We start from the raw sequence: 22,363 nt of genomic DNA, 5'->3' as shown, positions 1-22,363 counted from the left end.
TGTCATTTTTGTGCAAAAATGTCAGGGATGTGCAAAGCTAAGGCACATCCCTCCATAAATGTTAAATAACAATGGCAGTAATCCACCAGTGGTAGTATTTAACCATCAGAAGCGGCTGGGCTTATTGTCAGAATGATAGGCAGGAGGGTCTGGCTAACAGGGATTTTGGAGACGGCTTAAAGAACATGGTGTTCTTGGGGCCAAGACAAATGGACTGCCTGGTATATAGAACTAAAGAGATCAAGGATGGATGAGCAGACAAAAAGACAAATATTGTGTAATTCTACTTTTATGAGGCATCTAAAGTAGTCAAATTCATAGAAACAAAGTAGAATAGTGGTTGCTGGGGGCTGGGGAGAGGGAGAAATAGGGAGTTAATAGGTATAGAGTTTCAGGGTTTGTTTTGTTTTCTAATTTATCTTTATTATTGAAAGTATTACAGATGTTTCCTCTTTTTTCCCATTGACCCCCTCCACCCAGTACCCGCCCCCCCAACCCTGTTTAACTCAGGCATCATTTTAGAGGAGAAAACAGGCTCAGAGAGCAAGGCCACTGTTGCACTATTTCAGGGGCATTATTAACATTGTATTCTATAAACATGACACTCCCTGGAACAAATATGAATGATGGTCCCTGGAGTTATGCATTGCAACAGTCCTGTTGGAAAGGTTACAGCATTGTAGATAATGGAGCTGATCGCTATCTAAATACCTGTGCGTCTTCTACTATACCATTATATGGCTTATCATGGAATTTTATTTATGGATATATTGCATGCTTAGGGGACAAACACAGAATTAAAACAAAGGAACAAACCAAACACATCCCAATATGAGTTTTCACAAGATTCTGGTAGGCTTATTAAAATTAATTTAATGGAATCCCATAAACACTAGTTATTTAACAAATCAAGGTGCTTGATGTATTCTTAAACCAATGGTTAATAGGAAAAACAAGGGTAAAACAAATATAAGTTCCCAACTATTTACTTTGGGTTTCCCCAAAATAGATAAATGAGAAACTTTACAAAAACTGAAAGCATTAACCACAAAAGACCATCAATCAACTTTTGTTGTTGTTGTTGGCAGACATTTCTTGAATTAGCCCAAGAATTTTAGGTGAAATTTCCCTAGAAAATGCTTCTATCATTATCTTGGCAATAAATACATTACCTTGGTAAAAAGTACGTATTTAGTAACTATTTCATATTATTTTTAAAAACTATGTAATTCTTATTTATGCTAAGTACACTACTATTTACAAAAGTTTCATCCATACTCTTACCTATGCCTACTCACTCTGAAGGCAGGAACATTTCTTTGGGTTGAGTCAGGATCTCAGTATGCTTTATCCGGTTAAGTAGAAGGTATGAAAATACCTTTAAAAACAGAATATTGGCTTATTGCACACAAGAGAGGCCAACCATTAGGAGTTGTTAACAGGATAAAAGGAAATATTGACCAGAGTTCCTCTGGGTGGGTACTTAAAATGTGATCAAAAGGGAAAAAGAGGAAGAAGAATGTATCACAGAAAGGCTTTATGGATATTGATAAAAACAGGTATCTCTGAAAAGATAGTAAAATCACCTTGAGAATTTTCAGGAATGAGATTCACAGAACTGCAGGAGTGGAAGAAACATTGAGAAACATCTCTTGACTAATGATGAATTTCAGAGTAATTAGGTGACCTGCCCAGAGTCACATAGTTATTGCCAGAGTCTAGAATAGGACCCAAGTCTCCTATCTTCCAGATGAGGGTTCTGTTTTTCCTTTGCTACACCACTCCTCTCTTACATGTCCCTAACCACTTGATGCCCACCCTAACCCTCTCTGCCCCTCAATGTGTCCCTTGGGGACAGAGGAATAGAATTCTGGACTGTGTAGGCCATTTAGAGTAACAATGGATGAAACATTATTTTGAATAATGACTGGGCTGAAATTCATTTGGGGGTGGGGAGTTGAGGGGAAATACAAAAGAAGGAAATTCTGCAGACAACAATTAAGAGAAGCACAAGAGGAAATATCCTCTTTTGTTATTTTATTACTGTTATTTTATTTTGCAGTTAAGTCCATATATTATATAAAACATAACAGGAAAATGAACAAATTTATAAAATAAATTGAGGTGTCTGGATGACAAAACACAAGAGCTTTGCCTTTGTGTTTATAAATCTCTTGATATGTTAGTCTTGCACTTTTAGATATCAAATAAAGATACCTAGCTTGAAACAAAGTTGATATGCTGCAAGGTTAAGCCATACTTAGTTTAATGATGGGCCAGGAAATGATAGATTTTCTAAATATTATCCTTAAATATTGGCTATAACAAATGCTGATATAGCAAAATGCAAGGTTTTATCATTAGACAGCAAGAGGGAAACTTGAATGAATGAATGCAACTTACCTCCAAGTCCTCTGAAAGGAGGTGAAAAATAAATACTGTGTTTTACCAGTGTTTTTCCCAAAGTATTATTCTAATAAGCATGCAGGAGGATGCTGTGAGCAGCTATAATAATAATATCCAATCTAGAGGTAGGTTCAAGGCCAGAGCAGGAGAGTGGGTGAAGAAATCCTCCTCAGGCCAGTAACACTTCATAGAATGCCCTTTTGTGCTGGGGGATGAGTCTATGGCCTATTTTTTTTCTGATTCAAAAGGACATTCCCAATTTCAACCTTGCTAAAAAAAGAGAGGCATTTTTGTACCTGCTATTAAGAACAGCTAGGATACAGGATAAGGCTGGCATAAAATTATTTAGCAAGCACATGCTAGCTTATTCCAGTTTGAAATCTACCAAACTGTAAAATCAAGGGTGAAATAAAAAGTTGAAGATGGAACTGTTATTCCTCAAGATGAGGGAGCAAAGTCTTAAAAAAGAGGGATTAGGCACTCACTTAACTGTATATGGAGAACATCCTTCTGAGGCTAGGCGGAAGATGAGGAAGAGCATTACCAATGGCTGACCAGGCCATGTGGAGACCACAAGGAGAGGGGAAAAGGCATCTAGGAAGGACGTTCTTCTGGGTCTGACTAGGTAAGTGAACCTAAGGCAACCGCACCAAAGTCATGCTGCCCATTATGCCAGCGGGAAGCTGGTGAAAATATTTCAAGACATTTTAAACCCAGAGAAGTGTATGAAAAATGTTAACCAAGCAAATGAAAACCAAACCTCCAAGGATAAAAATCTGCTCAGATTTGAAATCCAGATACTCGTTTTTCATTAATTCTGTGCACTACTAGACAAAAATAAAAGTAACAAATGTAAAGATCTGTTTTATTTCTACTGGGGAGAGGAGGATAAATAGAACTGCTTTCCAATTTGCTCTCCACTGTGCGCACCCCCCCATACCCACACCCACACACATCCACATACACACACCCCCACACACCCCACACACACACACCCACCTCCCCTAACCCCCACACACATACCCCCCCACACAAACACACACACTGAAAGTACCCCAAAAAACAACAAAAAAATCAAAAATCGAAACACCCCCAAACTGCACCCATACTTCGTATTTTGACCAAAAGAATAGATCCTGGGAGGAAGTGCAAAATGCAAAATCAAATGACCGAAAAATGCTGAACAAACAGCATTATTAATATACAAAATATTTATATTACTGAACTAGTAACAGTTGATGTTCTCCGTGTCTGTAAAACTTTGGAACCACATAGCTGATTTGTTAAATCTAGTCCATGCCAGCTTCCAAAAACCAGAAAAGATTTTAGTTAGCTTCATTCTTTGATGCCTCATCAAAATTTTCTACAAGGTCTGGGGAAAAAAAAAAAAGGTAAATGAGTTAAAGATACAAAAAAAAAAAAAAAAAAGAGGTAATAAAATTCCTAACTTCTAATCCCAACAAAACAAAACTGTTGCTACTAGAATTAGCTTGAAAGTATACAGGACAAGGGGCATAAATGAATTGGTGGCATGTCACTTATAATGCTTCATTTATTTGCTTAAACAGTACTAAGGAAATGTTAGTCTTTTTCTGTCTATACATACTAAGGTGAACAGCATTTTCATATGTCAATCAAAATTCCCACAGAAATGTTATAACAATAATCATACAAATTTATAATCACAGTGATTCCAAATTCATACACAGGCAGCAAAGCCTTGTGTGACAATTTCTGATTCTAAGTTCTAAATGGGAGGGCTTTTATTCTTTTTCATTAGATCATATCCACACCATTGTGAAGGAGTTTAAATTCATGAGCTCACCATCAACAAAAAACTGTAAGTCATTATGCAGTGAATTAAATGAGATCAGCAGGATGATCTCATTTAAAATCTTAAAACTAAAGAAATGTCACTTACCTGGAACATCATCATCTTCCTCATCAATGTCTTCTGGTTTTGGTGCTTTGCTATCCAACACTGCAAAAAATTTATTTTAAAGTTAGTCTTTGAGAAAAAGACATCTACAGATACTTTACCCTTTTTTCCTGTCTAAATCTTATATAGCTGTTCAGAAAAAGCTAAATATTATCTAATCTAATGCCATATTTTTTACTTAATACTAAAATCAATAAAACATTAACTTCATTAGATATACACTAAATACAGTTGGCAATATCAATGGGCACTGAAGGTAAAACATAGGCAAAATGGAGTAATTCAGATTAGTTTGAATAAAAAGACATAATTTATTCTTAAAATTCTATATTCGCCAAGTAAAAAATTAATATTCAAGATTTTTTCCATCTCTTTTGGTTTAAGAAAGTATCTATATAGTATAAGCATTGAAATAATAGGCTCTTTGATTTTTAGGAGTGACAAAACACATTTGAAACCAGAACTATCTCGGAAATTCAGGATGTATGGTTGCTGCATCTATTAAGTACAATAAATAAGATTAAACAAAAATATAATTGTGATAATGCTATATTTTTTAAAACTGTATGGATAAGCATTTTTATTCATATGACAAAATGGCATTTTTTCCAGGATAGAAAGAGTGTGGTAGAGCAAACTCAAAGAGGTGGGACTCAAATGACAGTTGTAAAAAATTCGGAAACTTTGTTGCCTTTCAAGTTATGTTACTTATCATAGTTTAATAAAGTTATTATTTAGAACTCCTTTTTCCCTGTTTGGCCACCTATACACTCCATTCCTCAACCATATAAGTGAATATGTCTAAATTTTGTACTGTTTTTGATAAGCAATGGTGATGACATCAGCCTGAGTTCTAGCTCCTGGAACACAGAACTTTGACCATACAGTGACTTGTGGGCAGTTTGGTCCCAACATAACTCTCCTTGTCACCACACTTCATCACTGATTTGGAGCCAAGACCTGTACTCTAAATATACTACACCAGTTACAAACACAGGGGTTCTGGTATATCTGCTTTGTCAAATGATGGGGAGGGTGGGAGGGAAAAAGGAACTATGGTTCTATTTTTAAATACAAGAGACTTTTAAAACTGTTTAAGTGGTGCACAATAATGTCAATGTACTTAATATCACTGAACTATACACTTAAAATGGTTAAAACAGTAAACTTTATGTTACGTATATTTTACCACAATTTAAAAGGAAAAACTGTATGTGTGTGGGTTCTGAAAACTATGTCCATGGATTTCATAAGTTCTTCACAACTGTCTAATAAATTTCCAGGTCCAATAAATAATCTGTTATAACTTTTCCAGGTCGCTCCTTCTGCAACATAACTCCTATTAAGCCAGTCTGCTTGAGGCCTAAATAAGCCTCCATTCATCAGGAATTCGTAAATAGCACTTATGCACAGAAATCTCCAGCTAAAAGTAACATAGAAGAAAGAATGATGTAAGAGTGGGTGTTGACTCTTTGCCTGTGGAAACATCACTTGCTCCCAGACTGTGCGCCACTGTGAGGAGCTGGGAAGCGCAGAAACCCCTACCTCCTATCCCAGCATTGGCCTTGTCCCCAGTCCTGAATAGCTGACACAAGGGCAAGCAAAGGCTGGTCAGCAGGAGTTACAAGGCCTCAGGGTCCCACTGACTGTGAGTTCAGGCACTTCCTAGAGGGTCCAGCATCATTCCAAACGGCTGCAGCCACAAATGCATCTTCACCCTCTTGCCTAGTCAGATTGAGTCTGAGAGGAAAGTTAGCTCGGGCTGCGCTGAGACCGCGCAGTGGCTCAGAAGCTGCAAGCGGGCTGTGCCTGTCTGCAGTCATAGATAGAGAACTTTTGCAGACTGAAAATTGCCTCAGTGTGTAAGAGGTATCTGAAATAAGGGGAAAACCCAGAGCCACAGGCTACAGTTGTCATCACCATTCTGTTTATAATGCACCCAGGAAAAACCTCTATCTCTGCACACGCACTGAAATCATACCTGGGTATCCTCTTACTTTCTCTCATTAGAATGTGAGTGCCCTGTGGTCTCCATGTGTGTATAAACCAGAACTTAACACAATGCCTGGTACAACACTATGTTCTTGCTGCCATTAAGCAGAAGTGAGTATCGCCCTAGCCAGTTTGGCTCAGTGGTTACGGCGTGGTCCTGCAGACTGAAGGGTCCCGGGTTCGATTCCGGCCAAGGGCACATACCTTGGTTGCACGCTCAATCCCTGGCCCTGGTTAGGGCGTGTGCGGGAGGCAACCAATCCATGTGTCTCTCACATCGATGTTGCTATCTCTCTTTCTCCCTCCCACTCTCTCTGAAAAGAAATGGAAAAAATATCCTCTGGTGAGGATTAAAAAAAATATATCAATTGGCTGTTTATAAAATGTGGCCTGCACATCCTGGCACTTGCCTTTTAGGTAATTATGAAGCATACGAGTAACATTATAAAAGTAAAATATACACACAGGCAAATCCTTCCAGTAACGGGACACCTTTTAAAATCATTAGGTTCTTTAATCAAGGTGGAGAAGAAATACCTACCTTGCCGAGGGAACTGTTCAGCTAACTTCCTAAGACTTGTTAAGCTGTCAGCACCAAGCTGACTCAATATTCCAGGAAGCATTTCTGTGATTGGTTTGGCTTCTGCATGACCGGTAATTGCAAAGGTGTTAGCAGAAAGGGAAGCTTGGACTTTGGGATTGTTGAAATGAATAACTGTTCCATCATCTTTAATCATGTTTACCTGTGTGATTATGAAAGAAAAATGTACTTCACAAAATAGGTACAACTAAAACAGTATCTTTTTAGAAAACAATTTAGCCAATTATGGTTTTTTTAGTTGGTAGTTATGCATTCCCAAGGTAGTAATTATCTAAGTTGTGGGTATGGGTGGAAAAAGATCCTAGCAACAAAGTAAAATGGTGTAGATGGCACAAACTGCTGGGATGGTCAAAGAATCTAGATTTTAATTTCAAAGACTTCTACTATGAGAAAGAAGTTCATGCCCACATGAAAAAAAAAAAAGTAGTACTCAGCCAAGAACTGGCTTCTTAATGAAATAGCCATTATCTTATTCAATTTACACTGTCAAACTAAATTGGTACAGATGCCATTTGGTAGCATCTTATTCAGGGGACAGGCCATAATGGGGTAATAGTGTAGGTAAAAATAACCACTGAAAATCCATAAAGAATACTCAGAAATTTAATCGATCAGGTGTTTCACTCCTTTGAACACTTAGTAAATTTATAAAAATTTCAATTCTTCTCATCATGTCATTCTCTGTACAGGATTTTACCAGTTTCTCTAATTCTTAAGTGTTGCTTCTCACCAACCTTCAATAACCCTTGTAAATGTGAAAGAAGCTCTCCCACCCACTTGTCTGGCCACCTGAACATGCTTTATCAATTACTGGGAAACATTTAAAACCATCCTCACATTCTTTCTATATGTAATGACTGTTTCAAATTTGATTTAATCTATAGCCTGGGACTTATTGAAAAGGAAGGTTGAATGTGTGCTATTTAAAATGTTATTTTTCTCTCACTCGTGCACTTTCCATGTTTTAGTAGAATTGAATTTGCATACGTTAAATGTGTAAATAATGTGATTCCACTATGTAGTTGACTCCACTGGGTAAGTTACCTTGGTGGTAACATGCTTATTATATAAAAAGGTTAGGAAAGTTAACTCTTGGCTACTTTAGAAGCATTTTATGACCCATCCAAAAACTGCCCTTGTCTCAATCAAGCAGAGACGCTGAGTGTTCTCCATGGTGAGTGGAAGTGGGGCTTTTCTTCCTCAAAAGTGATCACCACCACTGATAGACAGCACCAGAAAGGAAGGGGAAGAAAGGGGCGTTTAAATTTCAGGAAAGACCTGGAACACAGAGAAAATAAAGGCAAATTCCCTGGAAAACTGTAACTTAGCCCCACAAATAATCTCTCAAATTTTTTCTGACAAAAATCACTATTTCAATTCTATACCCTTCCCTCACTCAGTATTGCACTTAAGCATTCAATCCAGCTGTTCTGAACAAATATCATTGTGAGTTAAAAATAGTTTATATTAACTTTAAAAAACATATATAGTTCTGATGATAATCATAGTTTAGTTAGGGAAGTTTAATGTTAAAGTGGCTGAAAGTCCAGAACAGAAATGGCTTGAGAAGAAGGTGGCACCGTGGATATGAAATAAGATGTTGCTCTGGACCTATTCTACAATCACATAATTTTAGTACAGGTAAAGAATAAAGATATGGCCCAGCTGCGTGGTTCAGTGGTTGAGCATCGACCTATGAACCAGTTCGATTCCCAGTCAGGGCATATGCCTGGGTTGCGGGCTTGTCCCCAGTTTGGGGCATGCAGGAGGCAGCTGATCAATGACTCTCTCATCATTGATGTTTCTATCTCTCTCTCTCTCCCTCTCCCTTCCTCTCTCTGGAAAAAAAGAATAAAGATATGGTAGGACTGCCCAGTCGCATGGCTCAGTGGTTAAGCATCGACCTACAATCCAGGAGATCTTGGTTGGATTCCTGGTCAGGCCACATGCCCAGGTTGTGGGCTCAATCCCCAGTGAGGGGCATGCAGGAGGCAGCTGGTCAGTGACTCTCTCATCATTGATGTTTCTCTCTCTCTCTCCCCCTCTCCTTCCTCTCTATGAAATCAATAGACATATTAAAAGAAAAAGGTATGGTAGGACTATATGTTCCAAATCAAGACCAAACCACATAATTTAATAAAGTATTTCTACAATACTTTCAGATATGAAAAGTCTTAAATATTGGAATTTGAGATTTTAAAAATTTACAGACATTAAAATTACAGAAGATTTGAAATCAATATTTTCCCCCCAAAAGTCAGGCCATATATTTCTTTAACTTCTAGTTCCAATCTGTTGTTAAATAAATAAATACTAAAGAGAAGAGCTCTTGGTTAAGCAGTATACCCAAGGACATATAGCTGGTTACTTGTAAACCAGAACTTGAACTTGGGTTTCCTAACTTTCTGTTTAGTTTCCTTCCTATGATGTCATTCACATTCTTAAAATGTTTATTTGCCTATAAGAATTCACTTCTGTGGCCCCATGAAAGCCTCCTAGAGAATTATTTACCTCAGAATATAGGCTAATTGGAGAATGCAAAAGGAAAACAGCACACATATGTGGATAATATATATCTTCCTGGCTACAAAATAAACAAGAGGATGACCCAGGGCTAAAATGAATAAACAAATTCATGAGTTTTCCTTTCTCTTCGAGCTTCTTTTCCAAGGGTTAAATGTTAAGTGATATTTTATATCCTGATGTAGGCCTAGGTTTTTGTAGTCTGAAATATGTTGTGAGTTTAGTGTGAAAAGCAAGATGAATTCTATCTCAGACTGTGAAAGGGAAATAAATTTATTAATGGTTATTTTAAGTGTGGTTATATAAAAAAATGTAGCTTCATAAATAAAAAGGTCCAAAAAGGGATGGAAAATTTAGTTAATTTTAGGAGAAGATAAAATACTAGAAGGTAAAAAGGCCAGAATATTTTATCTCTATCTAACATCCCTTCCTCTCTGCTGAGCAAATGATATGGTTATATAAGGCTCCTAGACACAAACTGTCAGAAACTATCCAAGGATGAATTGCTGGGCTGATCAGTTAGACACCTCCGCCACACTTTTACAGGTAAAGAAGGGCTAAAGAACTTGTTAAATTCACAAAGCAAATTGCATGTATTTTATATGGAGAATTCAGTTTTTCCAGTGACTTTACTGATATTTGGTCTAAATAAGTCATACAATCTACAGAGAGTATAAGAGCAAGGAGCAGACAAGTAAACAAAGACTATTAAACTAGCTACTATACCCTTTTTCAATCAAATAGCTCTTTTATGTCAAAATGTTGTGTCGTGTCCCCCCCCCCCACTTAACAGGTAGTTGAAAGTAAAGGATGCTACTTGAGCAATGGAGGAGGCATTTTTGAGACCCCAGTCCAAATCATCAGATGCCCTTGCTCTTATTTTTTGCTCTAACATTGCTGACACCCTTTGTAGTTACCAAAAAGTATTTTGGCCTCTCATGCCCAGTGCATTTACATATGCAGTTTTCACTTTTTAGAAAAACCTTTTCCTGCTTTCTACCTTGTAAATTCCTATTCAAGTCTTGGGCCAGATGCTCCTAAAAACTTATGGTTTACTTCATGGGTATTACAATGAAATAGAATTGTTGTAGTATAATTATGTTTGCAAGTTTTTGACTGTATTAGAGATGAACTCCTTGAGATCAGAGACCATGCCTTACTAGACTTTGTATACTCCCAAGTATCCAGCAGCACATAATAGTCACTCAAATTTGCTGAATGAATGGACACCACCTGTACAATTTATTCTAAATCATGGATGCTGTCAGACCTCAACTCCCAAATATAAATGTGGGGTCATCTCAAGGTTTAGAACTAGCACCAGTAATACCCCCAATGAAGATGCCCAGAACCTTCTGGGCTATATCTTTGGCCTGACTTTTCCTATTGTTCTGACCTTTCAGAATTAGCCCGACTACCCTACAGAATTTAGGGTCATTTTAAGTCATTCCTGGCAACTGCTGTAGGCACCATTATGCTGCTATCAAAACTTTAAAAACCCTGCCTTTCCTGGCTTCCAAGTAGGGTACATATATTAATCACAGCAACCTTCTATCTGGAAAATATGATGATTGTTTTATTCCTACACAGCAGTTTTTATGGCTATAGGAGGCTCACAAAATTATACTTGACTCCATAGCACTTGCTGATAACGGCCCTCTCAGTTCAGAGAGGAGGTTTCAATTTTTCTGCTTTGTGATTTTTTTTGTATCCAAGTCCCCACTAGGTCAGGTAGCTGCAGTTCTGAAAACTGACAGTTGTCTTAAAATCCAAGTTTTATTGCCACTCCTTCCTATAGTGGCACTTAAATGTTTATCAGAAAATTCATTTTTTATTGCCTTCCTCCTATATCTTAATGAGGTGAAATAATAGAGATTTTAAGAATAAGGCCCATAAATATCTGGGGTTTTGTGACTCTAAGGGATATCATATTTTGAGGATGATGGGCTTTGTGCACACTCCCGTAAGTCAGTACTTTTCTCATTCAATCCTTTGAAGCTCAGCACCGGTTTAGTTTTAAAGTATAAAGTATAACCTATTCTTGTTGATACAAGCTAAAGCAAACAGCTGTCATTATACTATATGATATGCTGGGATAATTTTCTATATCTAAAAGTCCAACATGTGATTCTATTATTATCTAAGCATTACAATGTATAATAAAGATATGTTAAATTATGATACACTCACATATTAGAATATATGCAGACATCTAGACTGATGATTTAGAAGAATATTTTATTGATATGAAACAACTTTTATAATATAATGTTATTTGGGGGAAAAAGGATTCCAAATTGTGTCTCTCTAGCCTCAGATATATGTATGTATATGTATAAAAATATATGCATACAAAATTGGAAAGAAATACAAGACTAACAGTTATTTCTGGGTGATGAGATTATGGTTGAATATTAGTAACTTTTTATGTTTTCTATATATCCCTAATTTTCTACAATGACAATATACTTTTATATTGAGGCGAGAAAGCAATTTTAAAAACAAAAGATGCTCACCAACAGATGAATAAATAAAATGTGATATTATCGATACAATGGAGTATTAGCTATAAAGGGAGTGAAGTTCTATACATGGATGATCCTTGAAAACATTATGCTAAGTGAAGTAAGCAGAAATGAAAGGATGAATACTGTATGATTCTACTTATATGAAATATCTACAATAGTCAAATCACAGAGACAGAAAGTAGGTCAGAGGTTATCAGAGGCCAAGGGAGAGGGAAATGGAATTATTGCTAAATGGGTATGGAGTTTCTGTTTGAGATAATGAAAAACTTTGGAAATAGATAATGGTGGTGGTTGTACAACATTGTGATTGTAATTAATGCCAATGAATTGTACACTTAAAACAGTTTAAATGGCAAAATTTTATATTATGTTATATACAGGGTGGGGTAAAAATAGGGTTACAGTTGTTTGCATGGAAAACAATACAATAACTAATAAGTAATACAAGAATAAACTCTGTGCTTCGAGTAGTCACAACTGTAAACCTACTTTTGCTCAACCATGTGTGTGTGTATATATCACAATAAAAAGATAGTAAAAGCATGAAATTAAAAGATAAAGTAAGGCTGCTGTGAAATGATAAGGTGAATGGACCACCTTATATTCTCCTATACTCAGAGCCATCCACTCATCGGCACCTGAGGCTCTAGCTGGAGGAAGAAGGAACTGTGGTAAGGGTCAACCAATAACTTTAGTTTAGAGGCTGAATGTAATAGTAAAACTCTATGAAGCAACTAGGCCATCTGAATCAGAGATTCAGATTTTTGGTGACATTTTTCATCAAACCTGATAAAATCAATTGTTTTTGAGAAATGGAACCACTCTTATTGTTGAAGAGGAAGTGACAGCACAGTCACTATAGCCAACTAGATTACCAAATAAGAAGCATATCCAAATATCTTCAAATGTCACAGAACATAAAACATTTCCAGAAATTTAGTTCTGGGTTACATTCTTGGAATTTACCTTGGAATTCCTTCCTAAAACCTGCTTATTTACTTGGCTTTGTATAAAAACTGTCTCTGAGACTCCCCTGCCCTCTACTTTTTGACAGTTTTGGATTTGTCTTTGGCAACATGTAAAAGAAACCTATACATCATTATAATTATTACACCAAATCAATGAACTAATGCATACACAAAAGACCAGAGAAGCTTGTCTCAATCCAAACAGTCCTTCAGTTTTTAAAGTTTCTGAAGAGGACTTAATTAAGCTTTGGGAAGGGAGAAAAATCACTGATCCTGACAGCCTAGAAAGTAAGATTAGAACTTTACTTGATAAAAGTGCAACCAGTTTGTAAGGATTGGAAGACAAAATGCACATACATACACACATACAGTGTGTGTGAGAATGTGTACATGCCTATTATGTACCATTAATTTTTTGCGTGATGTTCTGGAACTATGACTCTACAAGAAGTTATAATTGTATTGGCAATACCAACAAAAAGGAATTTACAATTCAGTTTAATTAATACTATAAAAAAAGTAAAAACAGGATATTATGGAGGCACATAGGAAAGGCAGCTAACCTTTCTTTGCACAAATATGTATGTGTGCTACCAAGAATATTTCTGGGAGGAAATAACACCTGCATTAAGACCTGAAAAAGAAGACACAGCAATGTCCTCAGAAACAGTGATGGGGATTTCTTTTATCTACAATGGTGTAAATAATGAATTCTGCATGGGAGATGCTCAATAATACAGTATATAAGGCAGGTACTTTCCATTTCTCTGGAAAGGTGGTTACCACACACATAGTATTTCCTTACACACATAGTAAGGAAATAATTAAATCTAACTTATGGCAGTGAAAATTTAAACACTGGTTACTATCAGAAATGGAATCATTAGGTAGAAGTGGATCTAGATGGTAACACCACAAGTAGTTGATACTATTTTTCTTGAGTGTCTTTTGAAATAACAATTTTTGGCTTCATACTTGAGAGAAGTAGTATCATCAAAATATAATTAAATGATTTAAAACCATTTAATCAATAACTTTTGAAAGAGGACTAGTAAGAAATCTAATCTATAGAAAGCTATTCTTGGCTGAGGTAATAATTAGATTTATAGAGCAGAATGGTGCTCTTATGGAAAAAAAGTCCACTGTATTTGAAGAAATCTTGGGGTTTCTTTATTTCTAGATCATTAGAAAAAAATCTTATTTTACATTAAAATTCAAGAGCAGTTCCATAATTTTCTCATATATGCAAATACTTTCAGTCTGAAAAGTATGATGAATTCTTTAACTGTCTACTAAAATCATTTTTTGCACAATCATCCAATTATATACAATAAGTAAATTCAACAGCTATAGTCCTTCAAAGAGATCTGAGTGATAATATCAGATTCTCCTAAGGTGATATTTTACACTTAAAAAGTGTGGATAATTATTTGTGAATGTGCTATTTGTCCACATAATTTAACAATTTACAAAGTAATCATACCTCTTCAATACCAGCTATATTATTCACAGCCAATTTTTTTAGAGAACTCTGAAGTTTTTTGTCATCAGCTGTAGCTGTTCTATGTACCACCTTCTTCTTTCTGCGAGCTGTACCCTGAAAAATAACCAAACAGAAGGTTTAGCATGCCTTGCATCTGGCAACTGCAATCACATGTCTTCCTATCCACAGTACTCTAAAACCCACATAAGAAATTGCTGACTTAATAGTAATGATTAACAATGCTCAGAGTTGTGTTTGTCAGCCTAATCAAGATTTTTGAAGGTCAGTTCTAGCCAGCTCTTATTCTTTCCAATATCGAGCCTTTATCATTTCAACATGTTGTTTCAAAAGTTTTCTAATAAAAAAATAACATAACTTCAAGACAATTTAATGTGCTTTATAACAACTTTCAAACATTATAAGGAAAACTTTTTTATATTATCTACCACACCCTGACAATAAAGTCTTAAGATATTCTGAATCTTTGGAGATTATGCCATAATTAAGAATCAAATGCCTACAATGTACCAGGAACAAAAAACATCAAGTTCTTACTTCAAGGAGCATATATTACAGTGGGAGGGTAGAGTCAATAAATACAGAATCAAATTGTATCATGGGATAAGGGTATTAAGAAAACATAGTGATAAAAGTATTGGGTGGGAGCTAAGCACTATTTTATCAGAATGTTAAGGGAAGGCCTCTCTGAAGAAGTGAGATATGAAATGAGACCCACAGGAAAGACTGACCCAAGCAGAATGAAACAAGAGTGAACCTGTTGTGTCTAGAGAGAGAAAGCAGGCCAGTATGGCTAGAGCAGAGTGAATGACAGGAAAGGAGGAAGAAAATGAAATCCGAAAGATAGGCAAGGGCCAGGTAATGTAGCCTAGAATGCCACAGGCAGGAGTTGGATTTTATTCCAATTGCAATATAAAGCCATTGGAAGGTTTTAAGCATGGAAATGACTTGACCAGATTTACAAATTTAAAAGATGAGTGAGGTTGCTGTGGGAAATGAACTATAATGAGATCAATCAGGAAGCTACTATAGCAGTCCTGATGAGAGATGAGGATTGTGGCAGTGGAGATGGGGTGAGCTCAGACTGTCAGAAGAACCAACAGGACTTGCTGATGGACTGGATGTCAGATATGAGGAAAAAAGGAAACTAGAATGATGCTCAGAATTTTGGCCTAAGCAAATGGGTTGAAAGTGATACTATTTATTAAGATAAGCTCATTTTTAAATGGATACTTTGAAATTCTAAATATCTTTTTCCACTAAAAAACTACTTAAAATAACAAATAAAATTCCTGGGCCAATTTATAAAAATGAAACCTAAAGCAGAGCTGAAACACTAACAAAAGCAGCCTGCATCTTGAGGGCTAACCGTTTTTGAGACCTGGCAGGAATAAGGGGAAAGAAATGGAGGTTTCAATCTCTGAGTAGCTCCTACAGTAGTATTCAGCCTTACTGAGGGTAGGCAGGGGCTTCAGTTCCAGCAACTCCAGTGGGAGTGGAAGAGAACTCTGTGAGTACAGTAGGGGTTGTGACGAAATCCAGTTGCTGAAGGAGGGACCATGAGTGACTATTTACATAGATGGTCATTTATTTGTGAAACATTCCTGACTCAGGGATAGCTTAATTGCTTGCTGGATACCTCAACTCAAATGATACTCAAGACACCTCAAATTCAACATGTCTAAAAGCTTATCAGTCTCTCAAATGATTCTTCCTATATTTCCTAAGTTTTATAGCTGGTTGTACCACCATACATCCAGTCTCTAAAGCCAGAAATATGGGGATCATCCCAGACTCTTCTCTTCCCTTCATCCTCCATATTCTATCAGTCATGTCAATTCCAACCCCAAAATTTGTGTCCCACATACTGTAGCAGTAGCTTCTCAACTGTTCTCTATGCAAACTTCTATTTCATTCCATTTTCCACATTGCCAGCAGCTATTTTTCTAAAATGACTGTTATTTCCGTCTTCAAGTCCTTCAATAGTTGTCCTTGCCTCTAGGATAAAATCTTCAGCTCCTAGCATGGCATATAAGACTCTAACCCCACCCCAAATTATACTCTAAACTCTAGCTGTACCAAACTAAAGCAAACCATCCCATTAAAGCACCAAGTTATCTCAGCATCTTTTGTGCCTTTGCAATGTGTGAAAATAACAATCTCTTTCCAACCTACCCACTTACCCTCTTCACCTGTCTACCTAGTGATACATTTTTTCTTCAAATTTCAGCTCAGTGATGATTTCCTTGTCTCTCCTAGGCAAGAATGCCTTGTACTTCATTTTAACATTTATTACTCTGTAGTGTAATTGTAAGCATGTCTCTCTTCTAAGTTGAGCTGTGTCAAGAGAAGGAAACCTTAACTTGTTGATCTTCTATGTGCTATGCACATAGTAGGTGCTCAATAAACAAGTTAAATGAATGAATATGCCAACCACCTAGCTTAAAATATATATAATAGTGATGTGCTGTATCAAGTTTTTCTAGGTATCTTCTATGGTTCTTGAATATCCTTAGTTTTTGCATTGGTACATTACATCTGATGCTACAATGTGACTACTTTGGTTACATTAATGTTAATATGACTCCAGAGTCATATAATTGTATCACTATGAAAGGAGAAAGCACTAGGCACTTCTTCCCTTCATCCTCTCCTGTCCCCATTCCCAGGAGCTGTGGCTATCATCAAAGCAAAAGACAAAGTTGGGCTGCTACATAGTGTCCTACCTACCCTTTCCCAGGTCTGACGTAAGCACTGTTCTTGCTTTTCCTTTTACAAAGATTGTACTGGGCAGAGATAAGGGTAGAATATTCTCCTTTAGCCTAGGGCGAGAGCTAAAGGGAATCAAACACTTTCGGTGCTCAGAACTAGCTCTTCCTTAGGCTTCAAAGTACATGGAATAAGAAGCTCATGTTCATATGGGCAGGAATTTGGGAGGAAAACCTAGCAATGAACAAAATGTACAATCAGCTTGAATATCTCGTTAAACCACTTGTAAACCATAAACTATACTGTAGCTGAAAGAGTATCAAATCAAGATGAGGTAACCTTAACATCTGGGATGCCCTGTAGGTGAGTCTAACATAATAATAGCTACTAGCCCTGGCCTATGTGGCTCAGTTGGTTGAGCACTGTCCTGTGCACCAGAAGGTTGCTGATTCAATTCCTGCTCAGGGTACATGCCTGGGTGGCAGGCTCCATCCTTAGTAGGGGGCATGCAGGAGGGAGCCAATAGATGTTTTTTTCTCTCTCTCCCTCCCCCCCTAAAAATAAATAATAAATCTTTAAAATAATAATAAAAATAGCAGCTATTATTTGTTACCTACTATGTGCCAGACACCATGTTAGGTGTTTTATAAATATTATTCTAATTTTTAGGAGCATCTTATGTACGATTATTTCTCTTTTGCAGATGTAAAAATGGAAGCTTAAAAAGGCTGGGTAGCTTGTTCATGTCACAAAACTACCAGATGTTAAGAGGATTTAAACAAAGGTGGCTATTTCCATTGTATCATAAGAGAGAGAAGTCTTCTAGTTATCTATTTTAGATCTAGAAAAGTTATTTTCAAATTGGAATGTGGTTTGATCTTGATTATTGAAAAGATTTTAGATTTTCAATGACCACAAGTCCAAAATAATAATAATATTATTATCTGTAATAATACATTCTCCTGTCAGTTTTTCTTGTGCCACACTCACCTTGCCCCCTATCCGGACCTGAGCCTGAAGTTTGGCTAACTTTTCTTGATTCATGCTGTTGGTAAATCTAGGGGGGGAAAAATAGATTTGTTAAAGTCACTGTTTTACCAAAATAAAATAACTGTTTATGCAACAGTACCCTCTTGGTTCACTGAGTTTGCAGTACTCATTACCACCATGATCACATTAAATCTGTCTATATTCTTAATAAATATTAATAACTTTTTCTAGCTTCATAAACCAGATATTAAAAGAACCAAAATTAAATAATACCATGAGGGAGTTGAATATACAAATAGAAAATAGAATGGGATTCAGTTACCTATTTGAAGATCCCTCCTTAAAAGCATGATTCGGTACTTTGGCATTCAGTAAAACCTAACCAATTACGAAATCTCTCTAGGCAAGCCAGTTTTTCCCTCAAAGATTTTTAGGGCAGAGAGCTGTTACCAAATGTTATTAGCACAACCTTTAAGTAGGATTTTTTCTCCCAAATCACATTCTGTATTCCTTGTAAACCATAACTAGAAGACAAAAGGGAAAAAAAGCTGGACAAAGAAAAAATTTAACAATAGGCTGTCTAGCTGTCAAGATATGAGGTAGTCGTGTCCTTTATTCAAGGTCAGATGGTATGTTCATAACAGGGAAAGAGAATCAGGTTTTTAGACGTTCAGTGCTTCTGCAGCACTTTCCACAGAGTTCATTCAATACCTTGCCCTGATACAGTATGTAATACTTATCAAGATATGCTTGCATACACAGTATAATGCCTTACTGCACAATTTGACAAAAACATATCTCTGCTACATTAATACTAATTTTGGGGGGTGGAGGTGGGGAGGTGAAGAGGCTTTTTAAATATAAGCTCTTTAAGGCTAAACTTAATTTTGAAAATTCTAATAACATTATAAAATCATGAATCCTAGTCTGGTCAGTGATACTTGTCCTAAGGAAAAAAAGTTAAGTTTATAATGGGCCGTAGCATTCCACACTATATAAACAAATAAAAGCCAATGTTAAAGTTTTGTTTTACTTGTTCTGTGAATCAACAGACTACTACTGAGATGTGAGAGATGGAATAAAGTGCAAGCCTGTTATCAAACCCTTTTTTGGCCAATTTTCTAACCTCTTTATAATCATCATTCAGATGAAAAAGATTGTTTTCTTCATTTGGGAGATAAAAAAGAATCAAAGATTATATAAGTATTAAACATTCCATATTCTGACACTGTACTTAGGCACTAACCTGCCTGTATCTCTGCTTTAAGGCAAAATAAAGTCCAGTTTTCAAGTAACATTTATTTTTTTTACATTCAGTATTTATTTACAGTCTTTGTTTTCCCAGCTGTTCAGCCTAATCAAATAACATTTAGAATTTATGATTCCTTAAATCTTTGCTCAGCACTGTATCACAATGCTCAAGCAGCTAAAAACAATCTTTTATAGGGGGAAGTATGATTAGAATACAAAACCGGAAGTCTTCAATGTGTGCCAATCTCAACGTGCCACAGACTTAAACCCCAATCTCTACGCTCGGTATCCACAGAAAAGCATCAGTGTTCACTTTTCTCAAAGGAATTGGCCATGAAGATGTAGTGAACTAACAGAAGAGCCTGAGGACTTTTTTGACAAAAAAAGGGGCTAAGTGAAAATATTAGGACTAGACATAGGGTACACCTTTTGGGACTCTGCCGCATTTTCAAGTGACAGTCCCCAAGAAGAGATGGAAGAGACAGAAGTCAAGATAAAGAGTCCTGACTTGTCTGAAACAAAAGCAACAAAATTAACTATTTATATCAATGCACAGATGAAAGAAAAGATTCCATTTCAGGTAATCAGGACAACAGAGAACTTGTTCTCAAGGAGTATCTCAGAAAAAAAGCATTTTAGGGAGGTTGGGAGCTCAAGAGAGTAGGGGAGGAAGAAGGGTGGTCTTTCGTCTATTAGCAGGTTGGGGTGTATGGAATTCAAGTAGGAAAGAGGATTGGTCTCTGTCTATGAGATGTCAAGCTTAGAATCTGGACTAAACCTTAAAGATCACCTGGTTTACTTCCCTATTCCTCAATCGACCTGTAATTTATTGTCTTGTATGTAAGGCCATCTCAAATACTTGCAAGCAGCAGCAGGTTGAAAATTATGAACAGTGCACCTCCTTCCCAATTTAATAGATTTGCAAATGAGGGCCCAGAAGGGAGAAGATACTTTCTAGGCCCAGAAGGGAGAAGTAACTTCCTAAAGCCACATGACTAATGAGCTTGGCTTTGGGGTTCCTAGAATCTTTTAGCTCTTTCCTCAAGTACTCAAGAAAGGGTATCAATACTGAGGTTATACTCAATACTAATATACTGAGTGCCTAAGTTCCAAGCATTGTAGTAGGCACTTTCACATACATCATGTTTCCACAGAGGTAAAAGAATTTCAACCTTTAGTCCCGACTTTTTTTTTCCCCTGGTCATGTGGAGTTTCTCTAAACAGAGGCACAGGCTTTGGAATCAGGAGGATCAAGGTTCTACCACTTAGGGTTCCCTAAAGGTCTTTTACTTCTCTGAACCCGTGTTCCCTCTGTACCAGAAAAAGTGTCAACACCACACACTTCGTAGGGTTTCTTAAGTGGTTAAAGGTTAAAGGATCAATAACACGGGGTATGACTCACAGTGGACGCGCAGAAACTGGTAACTATTGTTACCAATGTCGAGGGGGCAGCTATGGTATTAGTGCAAGAACCTGGGAAAGGAAGCTGAAACCACCATTCACTAGCGGTTTCACACTGTCTGTCGGTCAGCCATGCATTTCCTGACAGCCTACTAAGCATCCAGCAGTGTGCTGGGGCTGCGAAGATGGGCAGGGCAGCGTCTCAGAGTGGGAGGCCGACTGGTAAGCAAGTGCTGCCATGAGGAGGTGACGGTCCGGTCCCGGGCGCTAGGGGACCGGGGGCTGCTAACCTCAGTTTCCCTATCTGTAGGGGAGGATCAAATGAGATGACAACAGCCTGGCTGTGTACAGCTCACAGCACCGCTGTGAATAATGAAGAGTAACAGGACAGAGGCCGGTGATCCCCCGCCTCCTGGGGCTGAACCTGGGTGGCAACAGCGCTGGCCCGCTCGCCCCCACAGGGGGCGGTGGTGCTGGGGACCTTCCCCCAGGTGCCGACCCCCAGCTGCGCCGCCGGTAACCGAAAAGGCCAAACTAGCCGCCTCCGCCCCCACTTGGCGCGCCACGGCGGAAGTGGCAGCCCGAGCGGTTGGCGGGTGTCGGAAGAAGAGGGCGGGGGGAGACCGTGCGCAGCGGCCTATGGCCGTGGAGTGGCGGGACCGCCGGGGGTCTCACCTGAAGCAGGGAGGGTCCTCCAACACCAGCACGCGGCAAGAGCAAGATGGCTGCCTCAGTCGAGACAGAGAAAGACGACTGAGGCGGCGGCGGCGGGAGCGGGGTCCACGTGACACAGCCAGCCCTCACCAGAGCAACCTATCCGGGGAGAGCATGTACGAACTACAGGGCCCAGCCTGCTCTGCGCCTGCCAATAGGAAGGTGGCCGGTGCAGGTGGCCGCGCTGCATTCTGGAGCTTGCAGTCTCTCCAGCGTTCCATTGTGTCTGTACCTGCAATCTGTAGGGAGCCTAATAATAATAAAAAAAAGGCAGCGTGTATTTTTGTTTGTGTGTACTTTGTCAGTTGTCTTTCACTAGGCATTAAGTATGCACTGTCTTACTCAACTAGTCTACACTGAGGAGGAGAGACGGGAAATTTTGACCTGTTATGACACAGAGAGGAAAAATTTTGGAGAAGTGCTCTACTCGCAAAATTTTAAAACAACAGAAACAAATAGATTTAACCAGAAGAAGCCTTACAGTTTAAAAATGCCTGCAGTGACTTCTGTCCTGGTTCCCTAAAGAGCTAGGTCAGTTTTGCAATAACAGATACCAAGTTCGGGTTTTCTCGGAGCTGGCATTATTAGTTAATTGCATAATCCCTGAGTGGACGAATTGCGGTTGCAAGGAAAATAAGGTCCAGCGCTTCTACTCCAGCAAGAAGAGGCATTCTTTCGAGGCACCGAGACCATGTCCCACAGAACAGGTTTGCCAGGTCTCCTGGAGACCTAAGCCGGAACCTAAGAATGAAGCCCGACAGTCGAGTCTTGTATATTTGCGGCGGGGGAAGCGGGATCCAAGGCCAACGGGCAACCCGCCCACTGTTCGGAGCGGCTGAC

The 22,363-nt window shown here is 38.0% G+C and overlaps 1 protein-coding gene across 2 annotated transcripts; it reads right to left on the bottom strand.

The window, feature by feature from the left end:
* Nucleotides 1–1,998: 1,998 nt before the first annotated feature.
* BTF3L4 (basic transcription factor 3 like 4) lies at nucleotides 1,999–21,589 on the bottom strand. 2 transcript variants are annotated; one of them, XM_016210861.2, is made up of 6 exons: nucleotides 21,485–21,589; nucleotides 18,158–18,224; nucleotides 14,441–14,554; nucleotides 6,879–7,080; nucleotides 4,328–4,387; nucleotides 1,999–3,778 (listed from the first exon to the last, which is right to left on the bottom strand). In XM_016210861.2, exons 2-6 carry the CDS (start codon nucleotides 18,209–18,211, stop codon nucleotides 3,732–3,734), a joined length of 477 nt encoding a protein of 158 aa, XP_016066347.1. In that variant the 5' UTR covers nucleotides 18,212–18,224; nucleotides 21,485–21,589; the 3' UTR covers nucleotides 1,999–3,731. The 2 variants fall into 2 exon arrangements, with proteins under 2 accessions (XP_016066347.1, XP_016066348.1); XM_016210862.2 differs by lacking the exon at nucleotides 18,158–18,224 and having other exon boundaries at nucleotides 21,485–21,573.
* Between the last annotated feature and the right edge of the window lie 774 nt (nucleotides 21,590–22,363).

Source organism: Miniopterus natalensis, chromosome 9 (genome assembly GCF_054644295.1).
Source record: "Miniopterus natalensis isolate mMinNat1 chromosome 9, mMinNat1.hap1, whole genome shotgun sequence".
Classification (NCBI taxonomy): domain Eukaryota; kingdom Metazoa; phylum Chordata; class Mammalia; order Chiroptera; family Miniopteridae; genus Miniopterus; species Miniopterus natalensis.
This window is presented reverse-complemented; position numbering and strand designations above follow the sequence as displayed.

What these genes read in the sequence shown, in the direction of transcription:
- BTF3L4 (XM_016210861.2), bottom strand. Translation starts at nt 18,211, where the DNA reads ATGAATCAAGAAAAGTTAGCCAAACTTCAGGCTCAGGTCCGGATAGGG. An exon ending in AGGTCCGGATAGGGGGCAAG is followed by an intron (nt 14,555 to 18,157) that starts GTGAGTGTGGCA and finishes GTTATTTTTCAG; the next exon opens with GGTACAGCTCGCAGAAAGAA. An exon ending in TGAACAGTTCCCTCGGCAAG is followed by an intron (nt 4,388 to 6,878) that starts GTAGGTATTTCT and finishes AATTTTTTGCAG; the next exon opens with TGTTGGATAGCAAAGCACCA.